This window comes from Homarus americanus, unplaced genomic scaffold, assembly GCF_018991925.1.
Source record: "Homarus americanus isolate GMGI-L3 unplaced genomic scaffold, GMGI_Hamer_2.0 scaffold20465, whole genome shotgun sequence".
Taxonomy (NCBI): Eukaryota; Metazoa; Arthropoda; class Malacostraca; order Decapoda; family Nephropidae; genus Homarus; species Homarus americanus.
In genome coordinates, this window is record NW_024756914.1 from 1,317,386 (window position 1) to 1,331,039 (window position 13,654).

General features: G+C 48.7%; 1 protein-coding gene across 1 annotated transcript; it reads left to right on the forward strand.

Annotated features, from left to right (window-relative positions):
• Nucleotides 1-10,520, forward strand: LOC121857267 (titin-like). Its single transcript, XM_042353260.1, has 2 exons — nucleotides 1-29; nucleotides 7,614-10,520. The coding sequence occupies exons 1-2, from the start codon at nucleotides 18-20 to the stop codon at nucleotides 10,518-10,520; spliced, it is 2,919 nt and encodes a 972-aa protein (XP_042209194.1). The 5' UTR covers nucleotides 1-17.
• Nucleotides 10,521-13,654: the final 3,134 nt, after the last annotated feature.

Genomic DNA, 13,654 nt, shown 5'->3' on the forward strand with positions numbered 1-13,654 from the left:
TTTCTGTTGTGACGATCATGAGGTGTCTGGTGAGTTGAAGCGACGTGTTTACTCTTTTTTTAACTTTACGTGATTTTTTTTCTGATTTGTAATGTAAGAATGCAGCCAACTGTATGTATTTACCTACAAGACTAATATAACATCCAGAAATAACAAAGCAATTAAACTTATAACCTTTCCTTGACGTTTGTGTTTAGCGCCACAAAACATTTCTCGATAATTCTCTAATTTTACTTTATTTTCTAAGTGTAGTAGTATAACATAGTGTTCTATTTATCAATATGTTATTGTTGATGAACGAGCTTAATTAGCGTACTTGGGATAATGGGTATGTTAATATTTAGAGACAGTATGAGTTTGATGTGGTTTTTTCCTTGTTTTGGCGCTCTCTCTCTCTGTGTGTGTGTGTGTGTGTGTGTGTGTGTGACCAACCAGCTTATCTTGTGTAACTTAATAGAGCCAGTTAGACCCGTTCTCATATATCTCCTTGAAGAGAAAATTTAACTTAGGAACTTTTGAGAATCCATTAATTTGTCAAAGCTTAAGTGAATCAGTTAGATATGTCCTCCCATTTCCAGTTTAGACACACACTGAGACTATGAACCTTTGAGAACCAGAGACATTGAATCTTATGGTCCTTTGAGAACCAGAGACGTGAACAGAAATCTGAAACCCCTAAGTGTACACAGAACTACAGCCGCCATATTTACCAAGCGACCCTCCTCCATCCACCTATTGATCGGATAATCTGGATCAAAGAAGACATACATAACGGAGCCGTCATCTTCTACGTATATATGATCTATACGACGAAAATGGTGATAGAAGTTTATTATACGACTGAATGAGAGTGTTTGATCTTATTACACCAGGTTATAATCTCGTAAAATGGTCTCCTTTCGAGCGTTTCCCGCCCTCATCCCTCCTCTTCTTTCATCCTGACTTCTGTCTGCGGTGTTCGGTGTCCTGGCTTCACTGATTGACTCGTTCCGTGTTGTGATCTGTCGTTTTAGATTTTGATTACAGCTCATTTCTTTTTAGATTTTGAAGAATAATTGGATGTTAGATTTTGTGATTTTTGTAGTGTGGTGGATGTAATCCTAGACAAGGTTCTTGAAACTCCAGGGCACGAGCAGTAGGTATATTCAATAAGTGGTACAAGGCTGGGCGTGATAGCCAACCGATACTAGGGAGACCGTAGGTACTGATCTGAGGGAAATTAGCTAGCCAGGCAAGGGGAGTTGCTAGACATTCCTAGGACAATAAATGAGGTCTTCTAATTACTCGACTAGCGCGGTACAGACATAGTACATCGGGACATAGTAAATGAACATAGGCATTAGACATAAGCATGGACATCAGACATGCTATAATAATATGTAGTAATACAGACATGTGAATAAATGGTACAATGAATGGTAACAAGAGTCCTGGTGTCAGGCGTGTTCACATATCTTGGTATGTACATATCTATACACCTCCCTCCCCCTTTACGCTCGTAGTGCAATCTCGAGCGGCTACGGACTCTTTTTCCATGAGTCGGGGGGAGCGGCGAGGGACAATGGGAGGATCAACTGACGACCTTCGTTCCTGGTCTGGGCAAGGGGACACAGGGGACGGGGAGGAAGGTTCGTCACTAGAGGGTGGCACTGGGCGGAGGTGGCGTCTGTTTCGCCACCACACACGACCACTGGGGAGGCGGACTTGGTACGAACGAGGCTCGCCACGGCCCATGACGACCCCAACCTTGTCCCAGCGGTGTGACGTCGGGTCCTGGATTCGTACTTGCTGGCCGACGGCCAACCTGGGAAGGGGGCGGGCTTGGGCGTCATAGTGGCTTGTCACTTGGGCCATCCGGGCAGCCTCACGGCGGTCACACTCGTCCGCCTTGATCTGCCATTCATCTAAGAAGGACTGGGGGTGGGCAGGCACACAAGTACGAAGGGGGCGGCCATACAACACCTGGGCAGGAGAGCGTCCGGCAGGGGTAGGGGTGTTACGGAGTTCCAGTAGGCCCCTGTCGAACTCCTCGCAGTCCAGGTTCCCCGTCGGTGCTGTCTTGAGGATGAGGTATTTTACGGACTTTACCGCTGCCTCGGCGTGGCCATTCGCCTGCGGGTAATGAGGGGAGGTGACGATGTGGTGGACGCCCCAGCGTTCGGCGAAGCTCTTGAACTCGTGGCTATTGAACGGGGGCCCACCGTCGGTTCGGAGGCGGAGAGGCACTCCGACTTCCCGGAAGAAGCAACAAAACATCCGGATGACCCTGGAAGAGGTGGTGTCCCGACCACAGGGAACTACCACGGGCCATCCAGAGAGCCTGTCGGCGACCACCAGGAAAGACTTTCCGGCCACATTAAAGAAGTCGGCGGACACGGACTCAAAGGGCCGCTTTGGGAGGTCATTGCACAGGTACGGCTCTTGTTGCTGGCTGGGTTGGAGTTGCTGGCAAGGCTCACAGGCCTCAACCGTGCTCTTAATATCGGCGTCAATACCAGGCCAGAAGACGGTCTGACGGGCTCTGCGCCTGGTGGCTTCAACGCCGCGGTGGCTGTCATGGAGGCGGGATAAGGTGCGCCGGCGGAGGGCAGCGGGAACGACGATCCTGGGGCCGTACAACACCAGCTCTCCGTCCGCATAGAGGCTATCCCTTAGCTTCCAGAAGGGGAGGGCGGAGGCGTGAATGTCGTAGCGGTTGGTGGGGAATCCAGCGGAGACGTAGTCGAGGAGTTGGACGTATGCCGGGTCTTGAGCGGCGGCGATGCGAAGCTCCTGGAGAGTCCTATCGTCTTCGATGGAGGGCGTCGTCGTCGTCTTGTCAGCAAGAGAAGTGGCTGTGTGTGTCACTAAAGACCGAACGTGAGCAGCGGCCATGGTACAGTCGACTTCATCTTCAGGTGTGGGGCGACTAACAGGGGCTCGGGAGAGGGCGTCTGGTATGCACAGAAGCTTCCCGGCGCGCCACACAGCTGTAAAGACGTAAGGGGCGGTCTTCTCTTTGAGACGTTGGAGGCGAGGATTTTCGATGGCGTCCAACGTGTAGTGATTAAGAATGGGTATGAGCGGGCGATGGTCCGTCATGAGGGTGAAATGCCCAAGGCCGAACAGGTAAAGGCGGCACTTGGCCATAGCCCAGGCGACTGCCAGCATCTCTAGTTCAATGGTGGCGTATCTGGTCTCCGTGTCCGTCAAAAACCTGGAGCCACACTGAACTAAGCACAGTCTACCCTGGCCGTGGTCTTGAAGGAGGGCATATCCGAGGCCGTATAGACGGGAGGCGTCGGTCTGGAGGACCACTGGTAAGGACGGGTCGAAGGGTGCCAGGACTGGTGGTGACAGCAACGCCTTCTTAACATTCCTGAACGCTAGGTCGTGGTCAGGAGTCCAGAGGAAAGAGCGCTTGGGGCTCATGAGGGGGCGTAGAGGTTGGGCTGATGTGGCGATTTTAGGGGAGAAGTCGGCCAGCTGATTTACCAGGCCCATAAATGAGCGAAGGTCGGTCAGGTTCGCTGGAGTAGGGAAGTCCCTGATGGCCTTGACCTTCTCCTCATCAGCTGAGATCCCCTCTGGCGAGATGTTGTAGCCGCAGTAGTTAACTTGGGAGGCGGCGACCACAAATTTATCTTTGTTCAGGGTGATACCATGGGCACGACATCTTGTGAGCATCAGATGAACTCGGTTCAAGTGGGCCGGGAGATCATCGTCGAAGAGCAGGATGTCATCTACGACCTTCACGCAGTTGGTGACACCCTGCAGAGCCATATCCCCACGGAGGCAGTACGCATCCCCCGTTGCTGCGAAGCCCATGGGTCCGCGGCAGTGTTGGAAGCGGCCGTGGGGCGTGATGAATGTAGTGAGGTGGCGATCTTCTTCCGCCAGGTCGACTTGCCAGTACCCATGTAGTGCATCCGCCGTGGTAAAGAACTTTGCAGACGGGGTGACGCTGCGGACTGCTTGGATGGGCGTAGGCGATGGATGGGCGGGACGGGAGACCTGCGAGTTGAGATGGGTGAGGTCCACTGTGATGCGAACACCTACAGGCTTGGGTGCCAAGACCATAGGGTGGCACCACTCGGAGGGCTCCTCACCGGCGTGTCTGATGATCCCCTGCTGCACCAGAGAATCGAGCTCCGCCTTCACCTTGTCCCGTATGGCAAAGGGGATAGGCCTGGGTGTGTGGATGGCGAAAGGCGTCGCGCCAGGCTTGAGGTGGATTCTCATCGGGGGGCCTGTCATCTTCTTGAGCGGCGTCTTCTGGAGGTCGGGCTTGGAGACAAGGACGTCGCTGAACTGACGAAAAAAGAACTCCCGGGCGGCAGCAGGTGTGGTCATGGCTGAAACAGGTATCTCTGCACACCTGTTGAGGTGTGTCACAGCGAGGATGGGCTTTGGGAACTCGGATGAGACGATGGCCAAGTCCTGACAATGGCCACATGACAAGAGAGGGGTTTGGATGCCCTCATGGACGTGGACTGTGGCAAGGCAAGACTTGGGACCGAGCTGTAGTGTTGCCTTGAAGCAACCCAAAGGTGGAGACATCGGGGACCCGTCCGCTGTGAGCACGTCGTTCATGGCTGTGGGTGACAGGCTACTCCTGGGGATGTTGAGGGCGTCCAGGTGTGTTGGTCCAATCACCGTGATGTCCGCGCCCGTGTCAGGTATCATCAGGAGGTTGGAAGAGTTGGTACCGTAGGACAGACGAACATTGACGGGCTTGGGGGACCTGTCACTCGAGGTATCATCCACGCGTCGGCATCCTTTGTTATTCTTGGGAGACGGTGGTGTGGACGTTCTGTCGGGCTGTGAAGAGACGTTTTGACCTGGAGATGGAGGCTTCTTGGTGGACCTGCAACACTTGGCGAAGTGTCCTTGCTTGTTGCAAGCGTTGCATGAGGCCTTGTTGGCAGGACATCGAGGTGTGCGGGGCCAATGGCCTTGAAACCCACAGTTTCGACATGTACTATCAGCCGCAGGGCACTTTCCTGGACCATGCTGGTGCTGACAGTTTCTGCAGGATTCGGGAGAAGAAACTGGTGACTGTGACGGGGGCTGTGGAGAGGACGTCGTCTGCATCTGGCGTTGATTCCTCTTGTAGGTGGAGACGGCGTGGACTTGAGATGGCGATGAGTGTATAGCTGAGGCAGCCTCTCTTGTGGCCTCATACGACCTGCAACAGGTGACGAAGTCGGTGAGGGAAGAGGCGGCGTCGAGGGTGAGGAGTTTCTGAAGCAGGTCCTCGTCACGTACACCCATCAGCAAGATCATCTTGAGCTGGATCTCAGCACAGGTTACAGGATCGCCTGTACATAGGTCCACCTCGGTTGCTAGGTCCTTAAGTCGTGCATAGAAGTCTGAGAATGATTCCCCAGAAGCTTGTTTGCAGGATAGCAGTTCCCTACGACGCAAAGCTTCATTGCGGAGGCCACGGAAATGACTCTGCAAGGCGTTTAAAACCTCTGTCACTGACCTGGGGGAGTCAGGGGGGATGGCTAGCGTGTGCTCTAGGAGGCGTTGAACATCGAGGGAAATGCACGATCTTAATTGGATGAGTTGTTTATGAGGGGGCATTCGGTAGAGGTCAGACATAACAGCAAAGTCTTCGAAACGACGTCGCCATTGACGGTATACTTGATATGTTGCGTCAGATTGAAGAGGTGGGGGACTGGGAACTGAAGACTTGCTGTGCAGGGGTGTACTCGAGACGGCAGGCGGTGGAGGAGGCACGGAGAGGTCGACGAGAGTTGAGACTGGAACAGGTGGTTGAGAAGACACTGAGGCATACCTAGGGGAGATAGGTGACGTGTGAGGAGGCGTTGTCTGAAGGATAGATGAAGAGGCTGAAGCTGGCGAATTGGTTGTGGCAGCTGGTGAAGTCGTCCTCGTTGCCAGCAATTCCAATAGGTCCAGGAATTTGCGGTTATCAGCTTGGTGTTGTTGTTGAAGTTGAAGGCGGTAAGCTGATTCCTCTGACTGTCTTGACAATTCCTCTTGACGTCGTTTTTCCTCCTCTAATTGACGTCTTTGGGCTTCCTTCTCTTGAGAAACTTGTAGGAAGTGGATTAACTGACGTATATCCTGGCTCCCATCCTTTGAATTTGGCGCGCCCGGCGTGTGAGGCGTGAGGGGGGGTGGGAGGGTCTGTGAGGCGTCGTCTTCCTCATAATCCTCATATAAATTTCCCAGCAAATCGTCGTGGTCAGACATCTCGTGCTTGGTATTGTTGCGATGGGAAAGACAAGGAGAATAAGGTGAAGTGCTATATTTTCGCCAATGGATTTGCTTAAGTGCGGGAACTGGCTGGCAAGTAAAAGAGTACTGACTGTAATATTTGTGAAGTGAGAGGAGGCGGCTGGCGGCGGTGTATTCCTCCGCGCGCCCGGGCGAGATGCTGGTGGTAAGGGGACGCGGGCAGTGGCTTGCGAGCCTCCGTGGATGGGGGGTGTATGCCGGAAGTGCTGTCTTGGAAACTGGGCTGGAGGCGTGTCTGCTACCTGTAGGGCCGCAGAAACATAGCAAAGAGACATGAAAGGCACTGCACTTCACTTAGGGCACTTCACAAGGTCACAAAGCACTTTAAATCCAGGGGCACTGTGGAGTATATCTTCTGGGCGGGAAACAGACGAGGCCGGGAAACAGACGGGGCCGGCTCTTGAGGCTTGTAAACTGTCGTGTTGGAGCTACTCAAACTGCGCCATGTGGTGTGGTGGATGTAATCCTAGACAAGGTTCTTGAAACTCCAGGGCACGAGCAGTAGGTATATTCAATAAGTGGTACAAGGCTGGGCGTGATAGCCAACCGATACAGGAGCGATTACTAGGGACCCCGGACCGTAGGTAGGCCGAGGCCGATCTGAGGGAAATTAGCTAGCCAGGCAAGGGGAGTTGCTAGACATTCCTAGGACAATAAATGAGGTCTTCTAATTACTCGACTAGCGCGGTACAGACATAGTACATCGGGACATAGTAAATGAACATAGGCATTAGACATAAGCATGGACATCAGACATGCTATAATAATATGTAGTAATACAGACATGTGAATAAATGGTACAATGAATGGTAACAAGAGTCCTGGTGTCAGGCGTGTTCACATATCTTGGTATGTACATATCTATACAATTTTATTCAGATTTTAGACAGTTATTTAAGGAGGAACCCGTTTACCATGTCTTAGTTTTAAATTTTTTATCACGTATGTGTGAAACAATATGACAACGGACGAAAGCTTTTGACAACCCTACCGAGACAACAGGAGTCGCAGTGTTCATTCTGAAATTTATCGACTCCATCCGTGAAGATACTTTTTTTGGAGTGATAGAGAGAGAGGGTGGGGGGAGGGGATGCTCTCCTCTCTAACCAGTGCTGGATGACCGTCTCTCGGGAGGGGTTAGCGAGCCGGCAAAGTCTCATAACACTAAAGTCTGTTTGATAATGATAAACAAGACACTTGCCTTTTGTCCTTCAGTGAGCGAGGGCCAGTTTGTGTGTTTGTTATACATCATAATGGTCCAAGAACAATGGTGGTGAGTAGGTGGTAGTGGTAGTAGTAATAGTGGTAGTAATGGTAGTAGTAGTGGCACTGGTCAACACTAACCCCAGGTATTCATCTTGCAGGAGGCGGTGTTGGTGGTGGCAGCGACATTAGTGGTGGAGGTGTCGGGCCGCCCGGGAATCATCCTAGAGTACACCGCAGGTACTCACGCCAGACGAGAGTACGGCACCCCTGGCGAAGATGTCAGGGGAGAGTACAGGTTACCTTGGCCTCCCTCCTCCTCCAGACGGCTGTCGCCGCTCGGGGCTGGGAACGTGATCGTGTACAGGGCTGGCGTGAACGGCATCATAGTCACCAGGAGCGTCTTGCCGGGGGCCTACAACCTGCCGTTCTTTTTCTGGGACCCTCACTACTTTGACCCAAGGATCTATGACGTCACAAATTTTGATGGCGTTGAACCTGAGGATGACGTCATGCCTGGAGATGACGTAGAACCCGAGGCTAACGTTACCCCCGTTGATGACGTAGAACCCGAGGCTAACGTTACCCCCGTTGATGACGTAGAAGCTGAGGAAGACGCCATGCCTGGAGATGACGCCATGTATGATGACGTCATGCCTGGAGATGACGTAGAACCCGAGGCTAACCTTACCCCCGTTGATGACGTAGAAGCTGAGGATGACGCCATGCCTGGAGATGACGCCATGTATGATGACGTCATGCCTGGAGATGACGCCATGTATGATGACATCATGCCTGTTGATGACACCGTGTTTGGTGACGTCATGCCTGTTCATGGAGTAAAGCCTGAAAATGACGTCATAACTGGTGGTGACATCAAACCCGTTCAGAAAAACGAGGAGGATGCTGACGCTCCTGTTGATGTCGCCGTTGGAGCAAGTGAAGATGAAGGCGTTGAGGGGAATGAAGAAACTCCCGTTGGTGAGGCTCCTGTTGAGGCTTCTGTTAGCGTGGCTATTGAGGAATCTGTTGACTCGTCTGTTGAAACATCCACCGAAATCCCCGTTGAGGATTCTGTTGTTGTAGTTGATGAACCAGAGGAGTCGTCCGTTGAAACTCTCACAGAGGCTCCTGTTGTGACTACTGATGGGGGACCCGTTGACCCTGCGGAGGAGGAGGAAGAGGAGATATTAACGGTGGTGGTAGAGGAAGAGGAGGAGGAGAAAGAGGGCGAGAAAGTCCTCACTAATGGCACCTCAACGACAGAACCTGAAGATGGAGGATTCTTCTTCCATACAACAGCTGAAGACGTCGACACTCCCCTTCCGGCCGGAGTCACCGAAGAGGACGAAGAAATAAACGAGATACAGTTCCCCAAGGATACCCCGCCAGAGGAGGAACTTAACGAAGAAGGTGTACCATCTGACCAGACACCTCCTGACGAAGATACGACCAACACAGAGTCACCTGCTGTGGGGGAGTTCATCACAGAAATGCCTCGTCAGTACTTGGATTATTCTGACGATGAGGACACACAGGAGAGGAACGATGGTGAGGAGGTTGTCACAGTGATGCCTGGAGGAGAGAGAGACGATGACGAGGAACCCATCACTGAAATTCCTCCTGTAGTAGTGGAAGCTGTGGTTCAGGAGATGACATACACAAAAGTTTCTCTCGAGGACTCGGTCGTTCCAGAAGCTCCCGAGGAGAGCCTAGCAAGTACCAAGGCTTCAAAGGCGCCTGTAAATGAAGCAGTAATTACTGAAACAACGGTAGTGAGTCTAGTGACTGAAGCTGCTGCTGAAGCAACGGTAGCGACTGAAACTGCTGTTGAAGCAACGGGAGTGACTGAAGCTGCTGTTGAAGAAACGGTAGTGACTGAAGCTGCTGTTGAAGCAACGGGAGTGACTGAAGCTGCTGTTGAAGCAACGAGAGTGACTGAAGCTGCTGTTGAAGAAACGGTAGTGACTGAAGCTGCTGTTGAAGCAACGGAAGTGACTGAAGCTGCTGTTGAAGCAACGGTAGTGACTGAAGCTGCTGTTGAAGCAACGGTAGTGACTGAAGCTGCTGTTGAAGAAACAGTGACTGAAGCTGCTGAAGCTGCTGTTGAAGCAACGGGAGTGACTGAAGCTGCTGTTGAAGAAACGGTAGTGACTGAAGCTGCTGTTGAAGCAACGGTAGTGACTGAAGCTGCTGTTGAAGCAACGAGAGTGACTGAAGCTGCTGTTGAAGAAACGGTAGTGACTGAAGCTGCTGTTGAAGCAACGGAAGTGACTGAAGCTGCTGTTGAAGCAACGGTAGTGACTGAAGCTGCTGTTGAAGCAACGGTAGTGACTGAAGCTGCTGTTGAAGAAACATCACCTGCCGACGACTCAGCTAGCCCCCAGACCACCAGAGATGACCCCAGCAACACTAAGACCACGCCTCAACATTCGACCAACCTCACCACACCAGAGGAGGCGCTGACGACTGACGTCCCACCTGCAAGAGCTCTCGTCGTAGTCGTGAGGGAGACAGAAGTTCCTTATAACAAGACGGTGCCTATACAGTTCCCCATCGACGTGACAGAAGAGACAGACGGTCCTCTTAAGAACCTGTCTGAAGAAAGTCTCCTCCCTGTAATGATGGCTGACCATGACCGGGTAGGAGAAATGAAGTCACCTGAAGAAGAATCCCCTGCAGAAGAGAACGTTTTGATGGGTACCTCTGAAGGAGACGACTCTACAATTGAACTTAAAAAGGAACAGAGACCTATACTGAACCCTTTCCTACCATCGTTGTCCTTCCCTCCAAGACGAACACCCTCTCTTCCCATTTCTCCTCCCTGGGGCACACCACTTCCTCCTTTCTCCCCGCCTACAGGAGGGTTACCTTCACCCTTCGCCCCTCCCAGAAGGGTCCTACCTCACTTCATCTCATCTACTGGAGTACTACCTCGCCCCTCCTCTACTAGAGTTCCTCCTTACCCTAGCCCTTACCGCCCCTACATCAGATATTACCCTGGATTACCTCCTCACAAATTCCAGTCGAAACTACCTAGAGGCTACACCATCCCTCTCTCCACCTGATCAACCTCACTATATGGAAACTTTAGTCTAGATTACTCTCTCTCTCTCTCTCTCTCATCATTTAATCCTTGAACACCGTCACAAATTATAGCCTCATTATAAATCCTATAATAATCCTTAATCCCACATATACCTGTAAAACCACCTGTATTATTTTAAAATGGGACTTCGGGGATTTAAAGTTCACCCACTGATATAATTAATCTTCTACCTACTTCTTTTTATCCCTAGCACCCGTGAGAGGTCAGACAAGCCGATCGGTTGCTAGGGTATTAAAACAACAGTAAATAGGCCTTTTTTTTAACTAAAATGTCAAAAGTTCGTTGATAAAAATAAGTTAGATATTTTTTGGTACTTACATGGAGAGTTTAAGCTGGTATGTCTAGTGTCTTTGTGAAGTAATAGAGTGAAAATACGTCATAAAATGTTAGTGTGTTTGAGACAGGGTCGTGTGTAAACAGGGTGCGCGCGCATGGTGGATTTCAAAGGTTTTATTCGACGGGAGGAGACGAGGCTATCGGTAGGTCAACTTTAGGATTCAAAGTGGATAAAAAAAAAGGCTAATTTATTGATCTCTGTCCTTAATTCTGCTTCTTGTAGTTGTATATTGAAATAAAAATACAATATTGTCAACTGGTTTTATTTTCTTTTTTCTTTTATTGTGTTTAGTTTATAAAATAGTTTGGATATAATAATAATAATAATAATAGCAGCCGTAACTTTGTGAGAAATATCGGTCAAAAGGAAAATGTAATAGGCTAAAAATAAACGTCAAGACAAAACGGCCAGGAACAATGGCGAAATCTTATACAGTACCAGCCACTGTTCTCCCTCAACCTTCTAGTGGATGACCATTAGATAGATAAGGTCAAACAATGTAAGAAAGTTATACAGACTATTTATAACTGTATCTTGTATTATGCAATGTTGTGGTGTTCGTTGTATTGTTCGGGTGTATAGTTATTTACATTTTGAATGTTTTCAATAATTGTTTTGCGGACATTTATTGTTATTATACTTTTTATAAATATATTTTGTATCCTAATTTTTGCTTGTGAATGAATTTGAATATTGCTGTAAAGAGAAGCGTTTGTGTTTTATTTTGGGGATGACGTTGTAACCGCCAGTCAAATTCTGGTGGAAAGAGTCAGTGGTCATCGGCCAGTCGTTTAGAGTAGTTGTATGGAGCACATCGTCAGCAGTGGAATTCAGCCTCTCTAGACACTTGAGTACAACACACTTATAACTGGATAAATCAGGCAATACTCTGCGTTGATTCAGGTGTGGACTATTTTCAACTATTGTGTGTCCGTGTGTGTGTGTGTGTGTTCCACAAAAAAATCTTTATGCCAATTTTGAACCCCTAAAATCACTGTTTTACGCCCTAGCTGGAGGCAGACAAAGTTACAATGGAGTCAACAGTTTAGCGAAGTTACCCTGGTACCCTTTACAATTTTCTTTAATACATATTTTATGGGGGACTTGTCTGTATTTTTTCACATTTCTGTAGTGTTTACATGCGTGTAGCTACAAATATGTTATGGGACTATAGTAGCAATTAATATTAGGTAGTTCTGATGGAATATATCTCATCTTGTTCACAGCTGTTTTACATTTACATAAGAAAACAATACATAAAAATCAGGGGTGTTGGCGCTAACAATCTCCTTGCATTGGAGGCAAGACGATTCGACACAGCGCTGACGTACATTATGTTCTCGAAAAAGAATATCAGGAACAAATTGTTATAGTTAAATCCTGTTCTACAGATGCTTGAACGGACAAACTATTCCCAGCGACTGAAAAATGGCTTACGTGAGTCCTACAGTATATCCAAACAGTATAGGCCGTTAATCTTGACCATCATAGTGTGCAAAGTACTATAGAGTATTATAATAGATGCTATTGTGGAATATATACTTCGTAATAACCTTGTAATTGACTGTCAATATGGCTTTTTGCCTTGACGCAAATACTTAAGGTGCTGGATGTTTGGACCCAGATCCTGGAATGCGGTGGTATTATCGGAAATATATATCTGGACTTTACGAAGGCTTTCATCAGCGTACTTCATAAGATGCTGAAAATTCGGGGAAGTGTCTTAGCGTGGCTAGGAGACTTTCTTCATGACTACAACCCGTGTCTGGTGATTAATGGTACGAAATCGCCGTGTGTACCACAGGGCAGTGTATTGGGCCCGTTGTTGTTTGTTCGTTTCAAAAATGACATGCCAGAAGCTATGCACTCCTCCTGACAAATGTTTGCGGACGATGCCAATTTATTCAGGAAAATTAAGAACTAGAGCGAGAAGAACTACAGAAAGCTCACTGTCGGCTTCTGGAATGGTCAAAGGAATGGCTGTTCTTTATGACCTTTATTGTCCAGTGTGAGTACAGGAGGAAACTGGAGTACCCGAAGACAACCTGCAATAGTTGGTTGGGTCACACTGGTTAAAACCCTTCTTAAGTCACCCCAGCCGGATCTCAAGACTGTACGACAACTTGGGCTCGCGTTCAAGTATCCCCGGCAACACCTTCTACGACAGTTGTTCAGTACTGGCGGGCGCACGATAATATAAATACCTTTGCTATTGGGTTACCGTTTTCATCAAGATGGACGTGAAGCAGATTGAATTACTCCTTAACCTATATTGCACTAAGTTTCATTTGTGATTTGATTATACTAGACACAGTAACGAAGAGCGGCGGACATTAACTGCATTATGGTGTTCAGCCTTTGTACCTCATAGTGGGAAAGTTGTCGTACCCTATGAACAGTTCCCTGATCGACGTTATTTATTAATTAGAAAATGTGTTTATCATTGTTTACTGTTTTTTATAGAAATTTAACCCTTTGAGTACAATTTTAACTCCTTGAGGACGATGAACTAGCTCGCTGAGTACGATGATTTAACCCCTTGAGTACGATAAAAAGATTACCTTAATTACGATGACAACCCATTAAATGCGATAAAGCTGACATTACTACCGAAGAGGTTAAATTATCGTACTCAATGGATTTAATTACCGTACTCAAGAGGTTAAGGCATCGTGCTCAAGTGGTTAAGGCATCGTACTCAAGGAGCCTTATTTATTTTCGTAATGAATTGATAACTAATAATGTTGGTAACGTAA